Here is a 14,603-nt window from a genome sequence, read left to right as displayed (position 1 = left end):
GTCTTTCCGCTCTATCCAGCTTCAAAAATAAATAAATAAATAAGTGTGTGTGTGTGTGTGTGTGTATGTCTCTTTTTTAGTGAGGTAAGGTAGTTTTTTTAAAAAAATTAAATTATTATTTTAAAAATTAAATTATTATTAGTATTAGTATTAGTATTAAATCACTGTGAAATACACAGTTACAAAATTTTCATGATTGGGTTTCAGTTATACAATATTCCAACACCAGTGTAATTTCCCACACCAATATCCCCAGTTTCTCTCCTTTCACTCCCCACCCAGAGTCTGCCTCTATGGAAAGCACTTTTGTTCTCTCTCTCTCTCTCTCTCTCTCTCTCTTTCTCTCTCTCTCTCTCTCTCTCTCTCTCAGCATTATAATGAAGCAAGATCGGTTTTATTGAGACTTATTTAGAAAGATGTGAAGGAAAAGAGAGGGAGAAGTGCATGTATGAGAGAGACAACATAGGCTTCTCCACAGTAGAAAGAGTCAAGCAAAGAAACGAGACAAGCAAGTGAGAGATGTGTTCGAAGGAGAACACAGGCTCAAAGAGCAAGCCAGGTTGCAAAGTCTTGCTGTAAGGATTGCTCCTTCCTTTTTACCTGCACAGAAAGTGGCGTTTGCTAGAGGGCCTCTACCTCAGTGACCTCTACCCCACTTAGATAGCCACAGCTATGCTAGAAAGTGTGGAGGGACGATGTGGGCATCAGCCTCCCTGGCTCACTCCTCTCTGCCCCTTCTCCTGTGCATTCAGTCTGCACCAACTGGACACTTTTGGGTATGCTGTCAAGCTGCTGATCTTTATAAAGTAATCATTTGGACCAATGGCAAACTGATGTCATGCACTTCCTCACACAGGATGGAGAAACTTTCCTCACTTACCAGTTTTCTTGTTTATGTGTTGTACTTATGTATAAGTTTTGGATCGCTGCTTGTTTTAAATGGAGGGAAGCCAATGAATGCTTTTGTTGTTTCAGCTGAAGATCATTATCCCTGATTTAGACGGGGGTAGAAAGATCAACCTCTGGTCTTTTTCTTCTCTGAATTTGAACATGGAGCATGTCACTTTCTCCTACACAGTTCACCTCCTTGCCACCCATCTCCCACTTTTCTACCCTCACATCAGACCCCAGCAAAATAATGAAAGAAGGGAGGAAAAAGAAAGGTAGAAATAAGGAAAGAAAATTCTAAAGAGGATTTGCTCAGTGCCCTGGAGTAAGGAGATCATGTAATTTTTTCCAACTGGGTCAGGCAGACCTATCATAGCCTCAATTTACCAAGTGCCATTTCAGTCCTGAGAGGAATTATTAAATAGTTTGAACCCTACTTTTTGATTACTGTTATCCAGCTTCGGGGTAATAACAAATACCTTCAGTATTTGGGTTAAATCATGTATTTGAGGGGTGGGTACATTTGCCCATCATTAACAACACCATTGTTTTATTGGGGGTGGGGGGATCTCTAAGCACTACTCAGGGGTCCTGGACTACTTCTAGTGATGCGTGGCCAATCTGATTCAGTACTCAGATCCATCAGTGTGGGAGGCCATGGGTTCTTGGGTGGCAACTCTATTAATAATAAACTTTTATGATTATGGTGGTTACACTGGTGGGTTGGAGAGAGATAGTTTAGTGGGTAAGGCGCTGGCCTTGCATGTATTAAATGGATTCTATCCCTGGCACCCCATGTAGTTCCCTGAGCACTGCCAGGAGTGATCCTTAACCATGCTGCAGCCAGGAGTAAGCTCTGAGTACAGACAGGTGTGGCCCCGAAACCAATAAATAAATAATTTTTACACTGATAAACATAAACCATAGGCATTTCTTTGTATTTTTAATATAAAATGTCTAATCATATATATTCCTCTGAGTCCTGACTTGAAAATTTGACTGTTTGAAACTGTGAAAACTGTTTCTGAGTTTAAGTTCAAGTGACGGGCAAGAGGAGAAATGAGCTCCTCACTGCAGAGGTGTTAGAGGCCACCTAACTCCCATCCCTTCCCCGGTAGGAAAGAGCCCTTTTTGTGCTGATCCATTTAAAGACAGATTTATGGTAAATAAATTCTTTCTACATTTTCTTTTTAGAGTTTTGAAGTATTTGGTAGATAGAACTTTTTTTGATACAAATTTAAAGACCAGCATAGATGTAAATAATGTGGTAACAGTGTAACATTGACCTAAACAGCCCCTACAGATTAAGAAAGCTAATGTTGTGAAATAGTCCTAAAATTTAGGGAGACTACTGGTTTCTGTGTATGTGTAGGATGAAAAAAAGCAGGTTTTGAAAATGCACTTTTTATTATACATTGATGTTTGGCTTATCCAGGACCAGCAGGAGTTTTGTAATTGAGGGTCTTGCAAATCCTGTTTAACTAACCATTATTTTTGATCTATGTTAATTATATTTGTTGTTTCTGACCCTATAGGTAGATGAACCGTGAAGTCCAACTTCCAGATGTTGCTTTCTTCCTTAAAACCTAAATTGCGTAGACTTCCCTGAGGGCATCAGATGCACTGAGCATTTTAGTACCCTATTTTCCTTGTGTTTATGGACTGGGGCCTAAACATTTTAACACTAAAGATTCCTTAGATCTTCTTTGAAAACTGTGCAGTGTTCATAAACGTGCCTTGTGGTTTTGTTCTCAAACTTTTTGTGTTGTCGTTTCCTAGGCAGCTGGAGGAAGTATATCACACCAGGTTAGCTTCTCCTACTTCAATGCATTTAACTCTTTGTTGAATAACATGGAGCTTGTTCGTAAGATATATAGCACACTAGCTGGCACAAGGAAAGATGTGGAAGTCACAAAGGGTAAGATGTAGCTACATAAATATATGTATATATGAATCTCAGCATTTTTGCTTAAATGGATGAGGTTGAGCTAAATGTGCAATTTTGAAACAACTCTAGAAATTATGCTACCATATCTCTGTATATTTCACTTGGGAAGATTGGCCTCAAAAATCCAGGTGGATTTAATGGAATGCTGAGGTCAGGAATAGAAAAGTGGCTTTGACAGTTTTGAAAAGAACTTTGGCCCAGTCTGTCAAACAGGTCAGTGGCTCGGTGTTTGTACTAAGAAAAGGAGTTCCACAAAAAAGATGGGCACGCCTACTCCTTTAGGTGGCCGTCGAGCAACCAGTTATTTTATCTTGTAACACTGGAGACCAAAGTAAATAAACAGGAGAGGATCCTAAAGAGATTGTTTCATCTTTGAAGTTAGTTTTTCTTTATCTTTTTTCTTTGATGTTTCATCATCTTACCATTTTATCTTTTGCCAGTGTTCGTAAGTTCAGTTATTTTTATATTAGGTATTTAGATTAAGAATATTGAAATGCCTTTAGTTTTAAAATTAGAGTCGGCTGAGATATAAGATGTTGGAGAATAAAAATCTCTTAAAATCTTAAAATATTTTCTCTTTTATAGAGGAATTTGCCCAGAGTGCCATCCGCTATGGACAAGTCACCCCACTGGAAATTGATATCCTGTATCAGCTTGCAGACTTATATAATGCTACAGGGTAACTATTCCTTACAGTTACAAATAATTATTTGATTATGAAAGAAATAATTCTTTGTCGTTTATTTTGGGATGGGTCTCTTAACATGGAAAGCAGCGATATGCTTTCAGTACTTTTTTGACAATAGTTTATTTGGTGTATACATTTTTAGAACAAGGGACATGCAGATATGAGAAACAGGGGAGGAGGTAGACACAGTAAGGCTTGTGTGGGGGGGACACAGCGGTAGGGGAGGGGGCAGAAAGAAGAAAATAAGGGGGAGGAAAGTAGTGGGTGGAGAGCAGTAAAGTTAGGGAGTCTGGGATTGAGGCCTAGAAGAGGGAAATGGAGGAAGGGAGAAAAATGAGAGAAAGGAAAGGAAGTGATAAAAGGAGAGATGAAAGCAGTGATATAACCTGGGTTCTCTGGGAGGGTACTAGAATTTTGAAATATTTGTGAAAATTTGCCTGAATTTGTAAAATTAACTGAGGTTGCATGTTCAAGAATCTTATCATCTTTTTGGTTCATGGTGAAAGATCACTAGTTGGTTGGTATCTTGAGTATTTTGTGTTGGAGAATAGTATTTTCATGAGCTATGGCCATTATATTATCATGATAATTGCTATCATAGAAAAGCTCAAATGTTTTATGTTTCCGTTTTATAGGCTTAGACAACCAAAGCAGATGGAGACTGTTGGATTTTCTAAGTCTTAGACCAGATGCAAAAGAAAAATGCCTTTTTCTGAAGGCATCCAGCAGGACCTCTGGAATAGAGGACTTAGAATATGTCATTATTTATTTTTTCAGTTGCTTTTAGTGGTTCTTTAATTGCAGAAATATATGAAATTAGAACTATATTTTATCCCTAGAACTGAGAACTAAACAATATTGAATATACATGGGTAATTTACTGTTTTCATGCTACATAATGAATTGTTGAACTAGAAATGATAATCATATACTATCCAGTCTTTGGTGATTGGCATGAAATATCAGGACATGTCTCCTCCATTTAGAGTTCACATTATTGGGTAAGGTTTCGATACTCCTTCATAAAAATAAGTGCTTTCCAATAGTGCTTCTTTAAAATGGATCTGAAGTCACCTTCTGTCTGCTTCCTGGGTTGTGCTCACTTTAAGAAAAGAATTATTTTATTAAAGCACCATGCTTTACAAAGTTACTCTTGGTTGGGTTTGGACAGTGTTCCAGCACCAATCTCCCACTGTCAATTTCCTTCTACCAGTGTTTCCAGGTTCCCTCTCCTACACACTGACCCCATCCCCAGCCTGCCATCTTCACAGGCACCTTTTTTAAAATTTGGTTACTAAAGTTTAGTTTTATTATTTCAGTATTGTTGACTCTGGTTTGCATATTTGGCTTTATCATTCCTTAACACCACCTATATACTTGAACCCCCTTGACAGCCTCCTCACCCACCCCCACCACTTGATTTTTTTCTTTCTCCTCCCTATACTCTGGGGCCAAGGGTGATCTAGGCTCACCAACCTTTAAACCATTGCATTTCCTCATCCAGGTATTTTAAATACCACATACTGCTAAATGTTATCATCCTGTGTTTGTCCCTTTTCTTCTTGCTTACTTTATTTAACAAATTCCCTTCCAGTCCCATTCATGTTGCAATGAATTGCATGATTTCACCATTCCTTTCAGCTATATAGTGTTCCATTGTATATATATACCCTATCTTCATGTTCCACTTTCTATTGTTTGAGGTCTAGGTTCATTCCAAATCTTAGCTATTGTATTGAGCGCTGCAGTAAATAACAGTGTGCATATGTTCTTTTGAATGAATGATTTTTCTTTCCTGGTGGTAGATCCCCATAGTGGAATTGTTGGGTCAAGTGGCAGTTCAATTTTAAGTTGACTAAGAATCCTCCATAATATTTTCCACAGTGTTTGAACTAGACAACATGCATTGGATGAGAGTTCCTTTTCACCACATTCCCACCAACATAGATTGTTCCCAGTATTTTGATCTGTACCATTCTCACTGGTTAAGATAACTTGTTGTCCTGATTTGGATTTCCCTAGTAATAAGTGATGATGAGAATTTGTGTGTGTGTGTGTGTGTGTGTGTATGTGCCTGTTGTCCATCTGTTGATCTTTCTCAGAGTGGGCTGGAGTGATAGCACAGCGGTAGGGCTTTCGCCTTACAAGCGGCCAACATGGCCGACCCGAGTTCGATTCCTCCGCCCCTCTCGGAGAGCCCGGCAAGCTACCGAGAGTATTCGATATGCCAGACACAGTAACAACAAAGTCTCCAATGGAGACGTTACTGGGCCCGCTCGAGCAAATCGACGATCAACGGGAGGGCCTTTACCTTTCTCAGAGAAGTCCCTGTTAATTTCCTCTCCACATTTTTTTTTATTTTTTTTTTGTTGGTTGGGATGTGCTTACTTTTAAGTAAAAAAATTTTTAAAGAGTACATTCGCTGTTTCACTAATAAAACAAAAAACAAACAAAAAAAAGTACATTCATAGGGTTCAAAACTCACAATTTAAGAGTATACTATAAAAAGTCTCCCTGATATTCTGTCCCTTTTCCCAAAGGCAATCAGTATTTATTAGTTTTCTATTTATTATCAAGATACTTTTCACCTACACATTTAAATATGTATACTAAGCTAATACATCTAGTGAGTATTAACTCTCAGAACTTTGCTTCTGGAAAAAGTGATCTCTTCACTTTTACTTTCTGTTATAGGGCCTTATTAAATTCAAATATTACACCTTATTTCTCTGAGTCTTTGTGTATGTTATTTCTCACTGAAATTATTTGTGTGAATAGGAAAATACAAAGTTTAAATCATAATTCTCTGTCTTTTTTTTGAAGAAAGATGATCTTGGTATGTGGAGTTTATCAGTTTATCAATTTTTTTCTCCCTTTTTGCCTGAAGGCGTTTGACTCTGGCAGATATTGAGAGAATAGCCCCATTGGCTGAGGGGGCCTTACCTTACAACCTGGCAGAACTTCAGAGACAGGTAAGGAGTCTCATAAATAGACACTGTCAGAAATATTGGAATAGTAATAAGTACAATTTTTGATGGCCTAAAGCTTCTGGCATCTATGAATGTTTAAAACTACTTTGCAGAAAAAGAATTTAGTTCAAAGATTATCTTTATGGAACTACTCTTACCCTTCCCACTCTAGTATTTTTATAGGATAACTAGATTTATGTCTGTGTTATTTTCTTTTATTCTACTAAGACAGAGATCAGAGTGGAAATATGTACATGTGTTTGACGTTCTTTATCCTGGAATTAGTAGACTTTTCATTTTTTTAGTCATGTTTAAAGATTATTGTTAAGTTCATTTTGTATCATCGGACCTGCTTATATGGTTTCTAATATAGCGAAATAACTCTTTGGCCCAAATTATACCTAATAGGTTATAATTTTTAAAAAGCAACAACTGGGGCCTAAGAATAGTTCCAGGGTTAAGGCACTTGCCTTGCAACTCAGCCAGTTCTAGTTCAGTGCCCAGCACCATATATGGTCCCTGGGGCACCATCAGGGGTAACTCCTGAGTATAGCATCAGGAATAGTTCCTGAGCTATATCTGTACCCATCACCACTGGATATGGCCCAAAAACAAAGAAAGAATGAAGGAAAGAATTAAAGAAGGAAGAGGGAGGGGAGAAGAGGGGAGGTGGAGGGGAAAGGATAGGAGGACAGGGGAGAGGAGAGGAAGAGAGTGTGGAAGAGGAGAGGGGAGAGTAGGGGAAGGGACGGGAAGAGAAGGAAAGGGAGATGAGATGGTGAGGGGTTTTTTTTGGAGGGGCAGGGGGCGAGTGCCTCTAAAGTGCTACTCAGGAGACCCGAGTACGGTTCCCAGATACTCAGCCAGTGAGTCCCAACAAGTCAACCATTGGGTCTGAGGTTTTACGGTGTTGCTTGGGTCCTAAAATGCTGGATACCACTGGGGTCATCTCTGAGGTGCTTGGGGGCCACAAGACCATACCTAGTGTTGCTCAGGAGTTTCTAGGATTATACCTGGTGATTCTCAGGAGGCCATGTCATGCCAGGAATTAAATAGCACCCTTGTACTGTCCTTTTAGCCCCTAAAATAATAAACTTTTTAAATGTTAAGGATGGTTATTAAAACATCAGCAACTTAGACAAAGCTATGCAAAAATTTTCTTCTATTTGAGGTCCATGGAATGGTAGTTCTGCTTCTAAAACAAATTGGAATTAAAATAAATTACAGTTTCAACTTCTATTTTATATAATAAACAAGAACTTTGATGTCAGGTTGAAGCAAATTGAAAATGTAAAAGAAATACTGCTTTTATATCTTATATTGGTATTTTGCTGGATGTATGATAAAGCTTTTTTATAGATTAAAATGTATTTTTTGAGCATGGAGCATTTTTGAGGTTAAAGTCAGGCTAAAATTGCTAGCTTTACACATTTTGTCTTTGGCACCCATACTTTAAAAAAATTATAATAAGCAAGTTTACTTTGCCCTATATCAGAATGGGTGATAATCTTTTAATTTTTTTGGTTTTGATGTTACACCCAGTGGTGTTCAGGGCTTATTTCTAGCTCTGCACTCAAGGATCACTCCTGGTGGGACTCAGAGGACCATATCTGGTACCGCAGATAAACCAACATTGGCTGTGTGCAAGACAATTAATAATTTTTTTGAAAAATAGCCATTACTGTAGATCACATATTTTTCAACTGTATGAGATAAATTACCCATGATGGACCTTTTTGAATGTTTATGTACTTAAAATTGATTTCCTGGGAACCACTAGGAGTCCTTCCAAACCAAAAATTTGCAACTCGAGAAATCATTTTGTTTCTATTGAAAACTATATACAAGCTGTTGACCACTTACATATAAGTATTAGAAAACAATTTGGGTTGGATTCTCCCAACACATTAGTAAAATGATTTTTCAACTTTACGTCATATACACAGCTCCTTGGGCTGGAGTGATAGCACAGTGGGTAGGGCGTTTGTTTTGCACACGCCCAACCTGGGTTCAATTCCTCCTCCCTTCTCGGAGAACCCAGCAAGCTACTGAGAGTATCCTGCCTGCACAGCAGAGCCTGGCAAGCTCCTCGTGGCATATTCGATATGCCAAAAACAGTAACAAGAAGTCTCACAATGGAGACGTTACTGGTGCCCGCTTAAACAAATCAATCAACAATGGGAGGACAGTGCAGTAATATATGTAAATAAATCATATGAAATGCAATGTAAATCTACACATTCCTGTGTTTTCTTGTGCTTGAGTGTTTTGAGGAGGATGGGGTGGAGGGGATGAGGTGGGGGTGGTGGGAGGGACGCAAGGACCATTGGTGGTAGAAAATGGGCACTGGTGGAGGCATGGGTACTCGATTATTGCATGACTGAAACGCAAGCACGAAAATTTGTAAGTCTGTAATTGTATATCACGGTGATTCACTAATAAAAAATTTAAAAAAAGAATATTGAATTCTTGTCCTGCCATAAAAATTAGAAACGTGGACTGTAGATAAGAGAAGTTTAGTTTCCCTAGCCTTACTTTTCCATTCCCAATCATTAATTTGATTTGGTATAACATGTAACCTTCAAATTTTTCCTTTACCTATGATGATCAGTATAGAACAAGTCCAGCTGTTCCTTCCTTCTCTTTTCTCCGTGACTGCTGTGCCTTTGAAGAGCTGGTTCTCTTTTTTGACGACTTGCTGCCTGAGGCAGCCTAGTCAGGGCAGGTTCTTGACTTGCCTACTGACATGATCTTGTCTAATTTAATAATTCTTACTCATCGGACAAGGCATATTTAACAACAAAAATGAAAGTTCTCTCCAGATGAAATCTCAAGTCATAGCCTATCATACACATGTGCTTAGGGAATAGGTTAAAAATCATTTGACTCTCAATTCTTGTTTTGCTTTGAAAAACACTTAATTAATCTTGTTAAATATCACCTTCATGATCATAATCATAACCTTAGGGGAAAGTGTGCCTTTTCCTTTGGCCCATTTGCTCACGGCAGGCGATCTTCTTAGTGCTGAGTATTTTCTTTCAGCCTAAATGCTGAAAATTCAGTACATAGTCATTAATAGGGATGACAGCAAGAGGCGCATTCAACTTATGAATATTCATGAGGTGAAATCCATAGCATTAATTACATTAATTTGCATACCTGAATACAAGTGAACCATAAGTTATAGTGATAGCAAAGCCTGAAAAAAAAGAACCTTCCGTAACCATATATTGTATTTTAAAAAAATTAATGCTATTTAATAAGGGTGGAGGTGACATTTCTTTCAAAAGGTATTTAAGATATTTTAAATCTATTTTTAGCTAAGAATTAAAGCACACTATAATCCTTTAGCTTTCATGGGATTTTGTAGGACTTATAAACATTATTTAAAGGAAGAAAGCATAAAGAAAATATATGTGGTTGAACACAAATGAAACCTTTTCTATGAATAAGGGAATTAGTGCTTACCTGATTCTTAGTTGGGCTCATAGCCCTTTTATTCAGTGAGTCTTAATCTGACATGTTCTTTTGTAAGAAGTCATGATTGAAAATAATTCATACTCAATGAGAATGAGGTTTGTTTTCATCCAGTTTTATATAGTTGAGGAATTCCAGTTTATGCAAAAAAGTTTACATGTGCTTTCAGAAGTTAAAACTAGGTTACATTAGTAGCATAACAGCCACATTTATTTTAAAAGATTAAAATATTTAAGCCAAAATACCCTGTCTTGAATTTCCTTAAAATATATCTGGGGTGCTGGGAGATAGTACAGTAGCCTGGGGTTGACTCCTGGAACCTGTGGTCCCCTGAGTATTGCTGGTTGCAGCCTCTGAGGCCCCCCACACCACTAGGGTGAGCCTGGCTGCAGGTCCTGAGCAGCATTGCATCCTTAGGCCCTTAGGCTGAACCCAAGAGTTGCCTGTGGGACTTCCCCACACCACCCCAGGCCTCCTGAGCATTACCTGTGAGTCAAAAAAAAAATTTTTTTTTTTAAGTAAACTATAGATTGGCTGGAGAGATAGCACACAGCTGACTGGAGCACGTGCATTTCATACAGGAGGTCCATGGAGCATGCCAGCAATGAACCGAGAGTACTAAATGAGGGATATCACCTCAGCCCCACTGAGGTGTGGCTCAGTCACCACCTTCCCTCCTGCGCCCCACAAAAAAATGATGTTAAGATCATCTTTGCATGAAAGATCAAGATTGTGCTTGTTTTCAACTCTTTAAAGCAGAGGCGTTAACCTCACTGTATTCAGCCAACATTTAAAAAGCTAATAAGCATATCAGTTATAAACAGATCAGTATAAGATTTGATGAAGTGATACCAGATTTTTTTTCAGGGCTGGGGTTGTGAATGAGTGGGAGAGCACATGTCTCACATGGGTTTGATTTCCCAGTCCTGACAAAAGCCTTTTTTTCTTTTTTTTTTTGGCTTTAGTAAAACTTTTAAGATTATATTTTTATCTCATTCTTTTGTAATTTCTGTTTTTAGTTAAATGTATATTAAATATAAGTTTATTATATATTTTAGATGTATATGCGTGTAATTAATTTGTAACTGAAATCAAAGAGTGAGGTTAGATACTTAAAATCTTTGGCAGGAGTGTTCTAGCACACACAGGGTGCCTGAGACATAGTACAGTGGATAGGGCTTCTTGCTTTGCATGTGGCTGACCCAGGTTCAATACCTGGCAACCCCTTTGGCTCCCTGAGCACCACCAGGAGTGATCCCTGAGCATTGAGCCAGGAATAAGCCCTTAGTACTGCTAGGTGTGGCCCAAACACCAAAATAACAACAAAACCAAAACCAACAGTGATTTCCTATAAATGATTGACTTCAGGAATGATGGAAGATACAAAGGAGATGCCAGAGATGCTTCCTTATCTCACAGTGAGACCTTTGTCAAGTTACCTTTCCACCTGTCCTGTTCATAGTGTGACTATCTTATCTTTGTAGGTACTTTGGAGTCACGGTCATGGTCACGGTCCTCCCATTGTTCATTGGTTTTCTCGAATGGGCCCAGTAACATTGTGAGACTTGTTACTGTGTTTTGGCATATTGAATACATCACGGGTGGCTTGCCAGGCTTTGCTGTGCGGGCGAGATACTCTTGGTAGCTTGCCGGGCTCTCCGAGAGGGGCGGAGGAATCGAACTCGGGTCAGCCATGTTGGCTGCATGTAAGGCAAACGCACTACCCACTGCGCTATCGCTCCAGCCCACTTTGGAGTGATTGACGTTTAATACATTGTTATCTCATTGTGGGTATAATTTGCTGAGTCAGCATCCATGTAATGATATCATAGAGAACGTATTTGTAGAAGGTTGAAACACATCAGACTCTTTTTTTTTTTAATTTTATTGAATCACTGTGAGATAGTTAACAAGCTTTCATGTTTGGGTTACAATCACACAATGATCAAAAATCCATCCCTCCACCAGTGCACATTCCCCACCACCAATATCCACGGTATGTCCTCTCCCCTTTCCCACCCTCCCCCTGCCTCCATGGCAGACAATATTCCCCATACTCTCTCTCTCTACTTTTGGGCATTATGGTTTGCAATGCAAATACTGAGAGCTTATCATGTTTGGTCCTTTATCTACGTTCTGCACACATCTCCCATTCCAACTGGGTCCTCAAGCCATTATTTTCTTAGTGATCCCTTCTCTATTCCATCTGCCTTCTCCCCTTTGCTCATGAGGCAGGCTTCCAGCTATGAAGCAGTCTTTCTGTCCCGTGTATCTACTATCCTTAGGTGTCAGCCTCATGTTATATTGTTTTATACTCCACAAATGAGTGCAGTTCTTCTATGTCTGTCCCTCTCTTTCTGACTCATTTCACTTAACAGGATACTCTCCATGTCTATCCATTTATAAGCAAATTTCATGACTTCATCTCTCCGAACAGTTGCATAGTATTTCATTGTATAGATATACCAAGGTTTCTTTAACCAGTCATCTGTTCTAGGGCACTTGGGTTGTTTCCAGATTTTGGCTGTTGTGAACAGTGCTGCAATGAACATATAGGTACAGATGTCATTTCAATTGTGCTTTTTTGCATCCTCTGGATGTATTCCCAGAAGTGGTATTGCAGGGTCATATGGAGCTCAGTTTCTAGTTTTTGAAGGACAGTCCATATTGTTTTCCAGAGATGCTGGACTAGTGGGTATTCCCACCAACAGTGATAGAGCATCCCTTTTCCCCACATCCACACCAACACTGGTTGCTTTTGTTCTCTTGAATGTGTGCCAGTCTCTTTGGTGTAAGATGATTCTCATTGTTGTTTTGATTTGCATCTCCCTGATGACTAGCGAGAAACATATCAGACTTTTGACAATTGTATGAGTGTACAGGTCTTGAGTCCCTGGTAAAGTACTTTTTCCTTTGGGAAACAGCAACTCTCTAAAAGGTCTAAAATTATTATTATTATTCTTGAATCAAACCCTATCATTTCTATTGGGGGTGTGCTGGGGTAGTTGGTGCCACTCTCATGGTGCTCAGGGATCAGTCCTGGTCCTCTGGTCAGGGATCACTCTTGGTGGTGCTGGGGATTTAAACCAGGGTCAGCAGTGTGTGGAAGGCAAGAGCCTCAAGCCTTATACTATCTCTCTGGCCCTTAACATTATTTTAAAGTTGAAGAGCATTGTACCAGCAGAACCTGAAGTAGTTATCTTTTTGGCATAGTGTTTGTTGTTGTGTGCATGATTCAAAATTAGGCTTAGGATTGGGGGACAGTGAGGGTGGAGGGGGGTTGTCAGAGGGTGATTTAACTTGTGGGATCTCTGGGTTCACTCCTAGGCACCACATAGTTCCCTGAGTACTGCTGAGATCAACCTAGTGTACTGAACTCAGAAACAGCCCCTGACCATTGCCAGCTATAGACCAAAAACTAATTAGACTTATATTCAAAGTTATATTAAAATATCTTATTTATTCCTTATTAGATTTCAGATAGGGCTGGAGTGATAGCACAGTGGTAGGGCATTTGCCTTGCGTGATGCCGACCTGGCCGAGCTGGGTTCGATTCCTCCGCCCCTCTCAGAGAACCCGGCAGCTACTGAGAGTATCTTGCCCGCATGGCATAGCCTGGCAAGCTCCCCGTGACATATTCGATATGCCAAACACAGTAACAACAAGTCTCACAATGGAGAAGTTACTGGACCCACTCGAGCAAATCGATGAACAAATGGGAGGACAGTGCTACAGTGCAGATTTCAAATAAAAATAGCAACCTCATTATTAGTGGCTAACTTTTGTTATAGCATAGAGATCAAACATAATGGTTAACTATGCAGTTGCTGAATGAATTTGATAGGGTAAAAATATTATAGGATCATGATAATATCTCACTGTGTGTTATATTTTTACGTTCATTTCTTCCCAGTATTAAACTCAATTTTAGATGTAATAGAGCTATGCTTTTTACTTGAGTTATAATAAGTGGATATATTAGGATAGTTGAGACTTATAAAACATAATGATAATATTTAAAGTAAAGGTATGTTTCTAGAGTTTTATATTAACTTTTCATCACATATTTGTTTGTTTTGGGCCCACACAGAGTGGTACACAGAGCTTTCTCCTGGCTCTATGCTCAGGGATCTCTGCTTGTAGGGCTTGGGGATCATATGGTTGGCTGCATGCTAGGCAGGTGCCCTGCCCACCGTACTATTGCTCTCGCCCCTGGTTTTTAATTTTTAAACTCTAGAGTTCATTGTGTCACAATTCTAGGCAAGCACAATGAGCTTTAGAGGTCTCTTCCTAAGAGCTATGAACTGAGAGGGTGCTGAGGTGGGAGAATGGGACCCGAAATAATGGTCTCAGGATTGTGACACTCTAATGAACATGGTATCACAGCACTGAAAGTATAAACAAATAGTATCCATATAAATGTAAACTCTGATACCTCAGTAAAAAAAGATTTGAGAAGTAAAAAAATTTTACACAATTTTTAAAAAGCTATATTCCTATGGCATATTTCTGGTCACAAAACATCATCAAACTTTTAAATAAAGACACAAGACTTCTTTTATGAGAAATGATATATTTACTATCTTCCTGCATTATACTTACTGATTATAAGTGGGGAAAAGCATCTCCCCTA

General features: G+C 39.0%; 1 protein-coding gene across 5 annotated transcripts in view; it reads left to right on the top strand.

Annotated features, from left to right (window-relative positions):
• SLC25A12 (solute carrier family 25 member 12) overlaps positions 1-14,603 on the top strand; it is a 193,422-nt gene that overhangs the window by 145,578 nt on the left and 33,241 nt on the right. For all 5 annotated transcript variants that reach the window (XM_056110183.1, XM_056110182.1, XM_056110187.1 and 2 more), the window contains 3 exons: positions 2,668-2,806; positions 3,422-3,515; positions 6,412-6,496. In XM_056110183.1, coding sequence (XP_055966158.1) covers positions 2,668-2,806; positions 3,422-3,515; positions 6,412-6,496 — 318 coding nt within the window. The remainder of the gene's footprint in view (positions 1-2,667; positions 2,807-3,421; positions 3,516-6,411; positions 6,497-14,603) is intronic.

This window comes from Sorex fumeus, unplaced genomic scaffold (genome assembly GCF_029834395.1).
Source record: "Sorex fumeus unplaced genomic scaffold, SorFum_2.1 ptg000009l, whole genome shotgun sequence".
NCBI classification, from domain to species: Eukaryota; Metazoa; Chordata; class Mammalia; order Eulipotyphla; family Soricidae; genus Sorex; species Sorex fumeus.
This window is presented reverse-complemented; position numbering and strand designations above follow the sequence as displayed.